Source organism: Xenopus tropicalis, chromosome 3, assembly GCF_000004195.4.
Source record: "Xenopus tropicalis strain Nigerian chromosome 3, UCB_Xtro_10.0, whole genome shotgun sequence".
Taxonomy (NCBI): domain Eukaryota; kingdom Metazoa; phylum Chordata; class Amphibia; order Anura; family Pipidae; genus Xenopus; species Xenopus tropicalis.
The window spans coordinates 44,146,116-44,156,022 of NC_030679.2; the positions used below are offsets into that span (position 1 = coordinate 44,146,116).

General features: G+C 36.9%; 1 protein-coding gene across 1 annotated transcript; it reads left to right on the plus strand.

The window, feature by feature from the left end:
- The first annotated feature begins 570 nt into the window (after positions 1-570).
- Positions 571-8,509, plus strand: slc26a2.2 (solute carrier family 26 (sulfate transporter), member 2, gene 2). Its single transcript, XM_012959807.2, has 3 exons — positions 571-672; positions 3,794-4,381; positions 6,542-8,509. The coding sequence occupies exons 1-3, from the start codon at positions 649-651 to the stop codon at positions 8,141-8,143; spliced, it is 2,214 nt and encodes a 737-aa protein (XP_012815261.1). The 5' UTR covers positions 571-648; the 3' UTR covers positions 8,144-8,509.
- Positions 8,510-9,907: the final 1,398 nt, after the last annotated feature.

The following is a 9,907-nucleotide window of genomic DNA, read 5'->3' on the forward strand; positions in this document are numbered from 1 at the left end:
GTTGCTATTGGTTACTGCTCTGGGGCAAAATTAGTGCCTTTTATTACATAACCCCCATGGTTTTCTGGCCATCAATCAAACAAAGGTTATTATGTTAGTGGAAAGACCTCAGATTCACATATACATATGGAGCTAAGGGGATCTCCAGTGTCATTAACCTGATGTGCTTGTTACAGTACTTTTCTTAGTACTGACACAGTCTCTGTATTCAGACTTGTGACCATGAATCTGAATGGCCAACCTATAACGGTGAGCATTCCTTACTCTTCATAAAGAAATATAAATATCCCTCCTAATCAATTGAAATTAAATACATCCAACATTTAAAATAAAGAACAAAGCTTAAAAACAGAAATGATTCCCCTATAAAAATACATAACATTAGTTTGAATTCTTGAATGAGTTTTACCAATAGTAATTGCTTTGTTTAGTACACACATAATGTGGAATCTCTGATTTCCATGGTATGCATTGTTGGCAAAACAACTCTTCTGCAAATCACTTTTAAAAAGGGACATTTAAGCTTAATTGTTTGTCTTTACCAAAAGGTAAAATCTGATTGGTCCCCTGAGTTATTCCTTTTTGTTGAAAAACTATAAAGCGAGAAAGAGGATTTGATTGAAGCGCAGCACATGACTGGACCAGAGCATGGACTCATCCATCATAAACCAGGTTTGCCCTCTTACTATATTTCTATCTACTAATTAAGCCAGAATAAAGTTTTTGCTAATATATAATGGGAATATAGAAATTTAACATTTAATTTTAATAATCCATTTTTTCTTGTTTTATCATTTTCATAACATTATTACATAGGATGATTTTAGATGAAAGTGTGAAAAAAGTAAATTGAAGAAAGTAAACTGGGGGTACTTTTTGGTCCTAACAATTGTGACTTTACTTTCCTTTAATACTGGACTTGTTTTTAAGAAACAAATTCCACATCGCAGACTTAATGGGTTTATTTATAATATGGCAGTTTGGTTCAATAAATGAACCCAAGATTAGTGGTTGTCAAAGGTTACTGAAACAATAAAATGTGCCCATGTTCCTAAACCTCTTTTATCATTGCAAGACCATGCAATGGGTACTTCATTTTTCCTTGATTTGCTCAAATCATGTCTTACTGGTTTATACCACATACATAAATAGGGATTAATATAAGTACTAGTGCTATGATCTCCTCCTGTGACTTTGTGAGGCCACTTATGCCCTACATTGTACTGCATGGTATTCATAGGATTAAATACAAAACTAAGCTGTTAGCTTTGGCTCTGTACAGTACATGGTCAACCTGCAGAAGCCCTATATAACTGCCCATTAATCAAGCTATCTCACACCCCTCTCCTAGTGGTAGACTGAAAGACGCAAGGGAACATACCCTTCTATTTATTGTATATTTTTCTTTCAACCATGTGTAAAGAGACACACAGAGGCACCATGCTGACAGAAGTATGGATGAAAGCATACATTTAAAAATGCAAGGGGACTGTAGTTACATAACCCCCATGTTCCAACACTTACCCAGATTAGTTCCAGAGAGGTCTGCACAATGATTGGACAGGAGGGTCAATTGAAACTCCTGAGCGGATTTCAGCATGTTGGACACTGCGGAAATGTACATGTGTGTATGACACAAGGAGCAAAAAGGGAGTACAGTTGTGGAAAGGAGAAAACTATTGAATATTGGTTAGTTTATATTTATCTTACAATTAGCTTTTATTGGTAAGCTTCTATAAGATGAACACAAGATTCTGATTGGTCGGTATGAGTTACTACTCTAAAATAAAATTGCCATAAAACATGAAAAGACAACAGTGCCAGTGTTTTAAATTCTACATTATTCATTGGCTCTTTGATCTACAACATGCAATGTATTTGTTTAAATTGCAACACATTCCATAGATCAAAGAGCAGATCGCTGCTACAGAAACTCATATTTAAAACAGAATATTAGAAATTAATTTTAGTCCCCTAAACAGGTTGATCTGTTAATGCTACTATTTACAATATGGAAAATGGCAAAGGACTAGACCGCAAGTCTTGGGGTCTAACATGATTTAAAAATAAATAAAAAACAAAAATAGCTCTCCATATTCTTTGCATTTTACTCTTGTAAGAATGAGATGGCGTACTGTATAAAGTTTTATAGGTAACGTTTAGACTACATTATTTACATTTAAATATGATGTATATTATAGTGAATTTGTTTGGCATTACAGACAGCATTTAGGTTCCCTTCAAGGTCAGGCACAGCTGTCAGGGTTTGTTTATAGAAACATGGCCCTTAGCTGTACATTTATTCACAGAAAACAGTGAACTCAAATGAGTTCTTTTCTAGTTTGTTGGCCCCTGTTTTATTATTACAGAGAAAAAGGAAATACTTTTTAAAAATTAGAATTATTTGCTTATAATGGAGTCTATTGTAACAAGGTTTCGTACTATATTATCGGTGCGTGTATGGCCAGCTTAAAGGTGAAGACACACAGAGCTACTAGCAGCAGCTACTTGTCATGGCTACAGAGACAGACAATGCTGATCATTTACTGATAACTGTCTCTACGTGTGTTTTACCAGAGGCAATTCTCAGTATTGTCTATGGCAGGGTATTTTCTGGCGTTTAGTGGCCGTGACAAGTAACTGCTACTAAGTAGCTCCGTGTGTCTTCACCCTAAGGGTGAAGACACACAGAGCTACTAGTAGCAGCTACTTGTCACAGCTACTAAAACAGACAATGCTGATCATTTACGGATAATTGTCTCTATGTGTGTTTTAGCAGAGGCAATTCTCAGTACTGTCTATGGCAGGGTATTTTCTGGCGTGGCAAGTAGCTGCTACTATGTAGCTCCGTGCGTTTTCAACCCTAAAACAGGGTGGAGCTAATTCCATTAATGATTTTTCTTACTTTATCATAGATTAGAAATATTATTTATTCACATAAATATATTTCATATAAAATATTGTTAGCTTATTAACCTGACTTGTTTCATAAACAGTTTTAGAAATTCATGTTTTAATGTCTTACTTGGGTCATATTAAGATTTTTTTTTTCATGTTTGGGTATGGTTACCTTAATATAAGTAGTGTAATTCACATTGAGCTGCCAGCCTGTAAACAATGTTTTTTATTTGTTTACATTAAAAACAGCAATTTTGCTATCTTAGTGTCTTTCATTGGCTCGGTGTTGTGGCTGCAGGCATTTTCATGTTTTGTTTATTCTTGCAAATAAAGATACACTTGTATATTAACGATACGGACATGTTAATAATGATTTAAATATAATAGTGTGAACCCAGTTTGTGTATTTAACCTTTGGCGTGACAGATGACAGTGAGTTGCCAGCATCCTTTTATCAAATAAGCTCATGGAAGGTGTTCTAAATGTTGTGTTGCTTCAAGGACCCAGAAGTGGCTGCAATTTTATAATCATTATTCCACTGACCAAGGTCAATATTGTTGATACAAACGTATTCGCTAGGAATTTACCCAAGGGCTCCACTGGCATCAAATCCTTCCCATGCCTATTTTGTATCCAAGCCCCACTTTTTTTTGGTTTATAAGAGACTATTTAGATAAAATAGCTCCCCTTCCCTGTACCCTTCCAATTTGTTCTTCATCTTATATTTATTCACACATGCTGTATCCTTGTGCACCCAAGAAACAACCAAGCGTTTCAGCATATCCTAAATATATAAGGCAGCGTAATTCAAAGCTCTATTTCAGGCATATTGTAGATTGCATTGTATTACTCTGATAATACACCTTTTTTTTCATGCTGTGATTAAATATTTCAGGACTCGGAAGATACAAGCAAAAATGAGCAAACTGAGCAATCATCCTCTCTTACATTTAACTATATACATGTTAAGTTGGAGAAGCATGCCCAGCCGGAACAAAGCACCAAAGATATAATTGTGGAGAAGACCAGAGAGTACTGTACAAGTGGTCCAAAACTACTGATCAGCATTCTCTTCAGAATCTTCCCTGTGCTCCAATGGTTTCCACGTTACAAAATTAAAAAGTACCTTCCCGGAGACATTACCTCAGGGCTCATAGTTGGCATTGTTACCATTCCTCAGTCAATAGCTTACTCAGTTTTAGCAAACCAAGACCCAATCTATGGCTTGTACACAAACTTCTTCTGCTGCATCATCTACTTCTTCATGGCAACTTCCCATCATAACTGTGTTGGCACATTCGGAGTGCTGTGTCTCATGGTAGGGGAGTCCGTCAGCAAACAATTACAAGCTGCTGGGTATAACACAGATGGAACAACAACAGCTGCAATAAATTCAACCCTAGTTGGTAATATGACTTGTGACAAAAGCTGCTATGCAATCACTGTGGCTACATCGCTTACTTTCATTGTCGGCGTTTACCAGGTACAGTGTTATACCAATATACAGGTGTGGAACCCATTTTCCAGAACGCCCGGGACCTGGGGTTTTCCAGATAAGGGGTCTTTCTGTAATTTAGATCTCCAATAAAAAAAAAAGGATTTATACATTAATTAAACCCAATAGGGTTCTCATTGCAATAATGTAGTTTGGAGCTTTCTGGATAACGGGTTTCCAGATAACAGATCCCATACCTGTATGTATTATATATATATACATTGATTTATTTAGGACTGACAACAAATGTTCTTATCTAAAATTGTATTTAATGCCAAAATGTCATATGGTACACTATAGGATCCTGTGTTCATTTAAATAAAGAAATGGTGCCGGGGGAAATCTTGCTGGTTGTGTAGAAAAGTACATTAATAATACTAGTCATGTGAATACTCTGCGTCCATTGTGAGAAAGGAATCCAGTATTGTTACATAGGCATTCACAAGGACAAAGGCATTCATTAAAGGAAAACTATACCCCCAGAATGAAAAGTTAACAGATACTTTATATCATATAAAGTGGCCTATTAAAGAATCTTACCTTACTGGAATATATACCAGTAAATATTGCCATTTTACATCTTTTACCTGGAGCCATCAATTAGTGATGGGCTGTGTGCTCCCTCAGAGATCACCTGACTGTAACAAAGGACAAAGTGTGGGGGTAAAAGACAGAACTTTGTCCATTCATGGGCTGAGGTGACCTAACATGTATGTGTGCACAGTGAATCATATGATCCCAGGGAGTGGGCCCCCTAGTACTTAAATGGCAATTTTCTATTTAGGATTACCCAATGGCACATAGTAATAAAAAAGTATATTTTTATGAAAACGGTTTATTTAGATGAAGGAGGGTTTTCCATATGAATTGTTTTATGCAATACATTTTATAGCGGCCTATATTTGTTGGGGTATAATTTTCTTTTAATGCTAAATTCTACACAAAAGACTTCCCAATCAAAATAATGTTGCATTACAGCAGGGATAGACTAGCATTAGGTAGTGATATTGTAGCATGTCAAAATAGCTGCACTGATTTTTGCCCACTGAGTCTTTAATACTGTTTGTTAAGGGTTACAAAATGTGAACCATTAGAAAGGAGAAGGAAAGGCATTTTTGCATTTCACTGCCAATAGTTTCGCCACATTAATGCAAGGTAGAACACTATATTTATTCTGCAGAAAGCTTTACCATACCTGAGTAATCAGCCCTAGAAGCTACCTGTGTTTGTTTAAGATGGCAGCTTCCATTTTAGCTTGGTCTCAGTAGCTTCCATTCTGTAGCTCTAACTATTGGTAGCTCAGATGACACATTCTTATGGGAGGGGGGAGAGGAGAGAGCTACGCAGACTAGTGCCCCAAACTTAAAGAAGCCCTTAAGGAGAGGAATTCTGATACCCAAGAACATGTTTACACAAAAGAGGACACAACATTCTGATTGAGAACTCAGTGCAGCTTTTCTTTGAGTATTTTTGGCTGTATTTACAAAGACCTTTCTAAGTTTACTTAGTTTTTACCTTTACTTCTCCTTTAAAAACAATGCCTTCATTTAAAATGCCTAGGCGGAGTTGTCTATTTGTCTCAGATTTGACAATGAAATCTGCCAATGACCCCATCAGATGTAGGAAAAGCTATTATTCATTGACCTTACTTGCCTGTAGTTACCCAGAAGTCTAAAAACTAGCCACCATATGTAATAAAATGCTCTAAGTTTGCCCAGTAGCAGTAACCTGTAGCAACCAATAAGATGTTTGCTTTTAAACAGGTGACTGATGAATTCTACCTACTGATTGGTTGCTATGGGTTACTGCTCCAGGGCAAACTTAGTGCGATTTATTACATCACCTGAATGATGGCCATATATCTGTATATATCTGTATGTTCCCCAGTGATTGTACTGCAGGTGGCCTCCTTACATCTGTAGGTAATTCTCAGCTGACTATGCAATTTGATTTGACCTTTACATTTTTTGTAGTAATAGCCTGAATGTCTAGTTTGTACAACACTGCTTATGTCATTTTAAATCAGTTTCTCACAGAGTACAGTATTCTCATATGTTGTGTTATTCAGAAGTCTGGTGAAGCGAACTGCTAAATTGAAAACCGTTAAGTAAGGCTCAATGTGGTAAAGTTTTTAATTGTGTTTTGCAGATCCTTCTGGGAGTTTTCCAGTTAGGTTTCATATCCATGTACTTGTCTGAGCCCCTGCTGAGCGGATTCGTTACGGGATCTTCACTCACTATTCTCACCTCGCAAATGAAGTATCTGTTTGGATTGAAGTTAACTAGTCGTTATGGTGCTGGGTCCTTGGTTTTGACATGGATTGATGTCTTTTCAAACTTGAAAAACACTAATATCTGTGATCTAGTAACTAGTATTATCGCAATAGCTGTCATTGTACCAGTAAAAGAAATAAATGATAGGTTCAAAAGTAAGATGAAGATTCCTTGTCCAGTAGAACTGATAGTGATTATAGTGGCTACATTGGTTTCCCACTATTTCGACTTTCATAATAACTATAAAGCCTCCATTTGTGGTACCATCCCAACTGGATTCAAAGTCCCCAGAGCTCCAAACTGGGGCCTTATCCCTAGCATTGCTGCTGATGCTGTCCCAATTGCTATAATTGGTTTTGCAATGACAATCTCCCTTGCAGAAATTTTTGCCAAAAAACATGGTTACACAGTTAGCAGCAATCAGGAGATGATAGCCATTGGCACATGCAATTTTATTACATCTTTCTTTTCTGGGTTTGTGAGCTGTGCTGCTTTGACCAAGAGCCTGTTGAGAGAGAGCACTGGGGCAAATACACAATTTAATGGAATCATCAGCTCTTCTGTTCTATTACTGGTACTGCTAGCGATTGCTCCTCTTTTCTATTCTCTGCAAAACTGTGTTTTGGGGGTAATTACTATAACCAGCCTCAGAGGGGCACTCAGAAAATTTGCAGACACTCCAAAAATGTGGCGAATAAGCAAAATTGACACTGTTGTTTGGTGGGTCAGCATGCTGGCATCTTCCTTGATTACAACAGAGATAGGTCTGCTGGTGGCCGTATGCTTTTCAATCCTCTGTGTTATCTTTCGCACACAGAGGCCAAGGGCTACCCTTCTAGCTAAAGTAACTGGGACAGAGATATATGAAGACCAGTTCACTTACAAAGAGCTCAGCAATATACCTAATGTTAAAATATACCGGTTTGACGCTTCCCTCTACTATGCCAACAAAGACTATTTTAAGACAACCCTGTATAGCAAAACTGACATCAACCCTTCTTTGGTGTCTGCATTACAAAAGAAGGCCAAAAAAGAGGAGGAAGCTGCAGCTATAGAAACAAAGAATAGGTTCATTGCAAGGTTCAATATCATTAAAACATCAGGTAAGATCCGTCAGTCTGCCTCAGTCTCTGTACCTCAGTTTGACATCCATTCCCTTATCATCGATTGTGGTGCCATGCAATTCATAGACACAGTGGGCCTTGGTGTGCTGAAAGAGGTTAAAAATGATTATGAAGAAATTGGAATTAGAGTGTTTTTGGCAAACTGCAATCCCTCTGTGCGCAGCATGCTCAGTAATGGAGGTTACATGAACAACGCAAGTAGTGGCATTGACTTGCATATCTTTCATAGTGTGCATGATGCCGTCAACTTTGCTGAAAGGAAATACAGAGAGAAGCAGAGGGAGCTTCAGATGAATGATGCAGCTTTCTCTTTTGACCCTAATCAAGCCATTAGTGATGATCTTAAAGATTAAACCGCATGCATGGTTAAAGGTAAAATAAACCAATGTAAGCAAAATTTACTGCAGGTTTGGTCTTTTACAGATCTGAATCAGTTCTTTGCTTCTGTTCTTTTTCAGGGTGCCATCTTGGTTTTCTTTCATGCTGGCATTATCTTTCTTAGTGCACTTATAAATTCCCTACCCTATTCCTAATATAAGAAGGTAAATTATATTTCTTATGTAAATGTTTCTTATGTATATGTACCTTATGAAAATGTTTAACTAAACTTAACTCCCTGCATGTATGAAATGGTAAAAAGGTCACAACTGATTTTTTGGAGCTTTTTGCTTTTTATGTTCCTTAAACCCAGAGAATAAAAATTTGCTTAAGAAACATTATTGCCCAGTTGTTTTATTTGCCTCACAAATTCACTATGCAAATGTTCACATGAGCTGCTTTATTTGCTTCCTTGTACCTGCTGAAAGTTTCTGCTGTCCCAGCTAACTTGAATTCTTTAAAAGCACATTTTTTCTTACCAACCTCGACACTAACACTTTTATTCAGCCATAAAGGTTTTGCTTTGCGATGCCTCTCCTTGCTTACAAGGGGAATATACTGTTGTGTATACCTGCAAAGCAATGTTTTAAAGATGTTCCATGTAACCCCATGAAAAGCCTTTCCCAGTTGACACATTGCAGAGATGCCCTTATACTGGCAAAGTCTGCACGTCTAAAATTGAGTGTTTTAGTTACTCCCTTATAGAGCTGTCTCTGTAGCATTATCTCAAAGGAGACCATGTTGTGATCACTGTTCCCCAAATGCTCACCCACACAAATGTGTGATATTACCAGATCCAAAATAGAGTCATTCCTAGTAGGTTCTTGAACCACCTGAAATAAAAAGTTGTCATTTAGCATATTTACAAACCTACTAGCTTTTTCTGTCTTAGCCACCCCATTACTCCAGTCAATGTCCGGATAATTAAAGTCCCCCATAATAACAACTTGACCTTGTTGTGAAACCTCCTCCATTTGCAACAGTAGCTGGGCCTCATCCCCCTCACTTATATGGCCGGTTTATAGCATAATAATATATTTTCTTTGTATATATGTACATACATAAATACACATAATTTATAAGTACATACTAAGGGGCAGATTTATGATTGCTAAAAGCTGAGGAACTTTGAATTATTTAAGAAAGCCTGCTAAGGGGAAGGAAACCCCCATGTGAATTCCTTAACTCATGAAGGGTTTCCTTTATGATTGCTCAAGCAATTTTTGTTTAATTCCACTTCCATAACAAAAATAGGTTTCAAAATATCTGAGAAATTGATTTTCATGATATAGAAATACATCCTGGTAACAAATTATATTTTATACATAAAACTACAACAGATATAACAAACATGTATAGTTTTAAGAAGATTCATGACTTGTCTAGGTCACAATTAACAACAGGCACATTACCACATTTCCAAAGAATCCTCCAGAAATCTGCAAATGTTAGATTCTAAGGCCACTAATTCTACTATCAGTAGGTTTACCACAGAAAAAAGAAATCATATCAATTGTAATGCTTTTTTAAAGCTTGCTGTTTTTATTAAAATTTTTAGAAAGTTTTATAAAACTTTCTGAAAATGTAGAAGAATCAGAATCTTCTGTTTGGCTCATGAAGTGCTGTTGTCTTCCTTCTCTCTTTGGCATGCCTCTTCTTCCATATACTAGGGTGTCAACACTAAGGGGCTGATTTACTTACCCACGAACGGGTCGAAATGAGTCCGATTGCGTTTTTTT

What these genes read in the sequence shown, in the direction of transcription:
- slc26a2.2 (XM_012959807.2), top strand. Translation starts at nt 649, where the DNA reads ATGGACTCATCCATCATAAACCAG. An exon ending in ACTCATCCATCATAAACCAG is followed by an intron (nt 673 to 3,793) that starts GTTTGCCCTCTT and finishes TAAATATTTCAG; the next exon opens with GACTCGGAAGATACAAGCAA. An exon ending in TCATTGTCGGCGTTTACCAG is followed by an intron (nt 4,382 to 6,541) that starts GTACAGTGTTAT and finishes TGTGTTTTGCAG; the next exon opens with ATCCTTCTGGGAGTTTTCCA.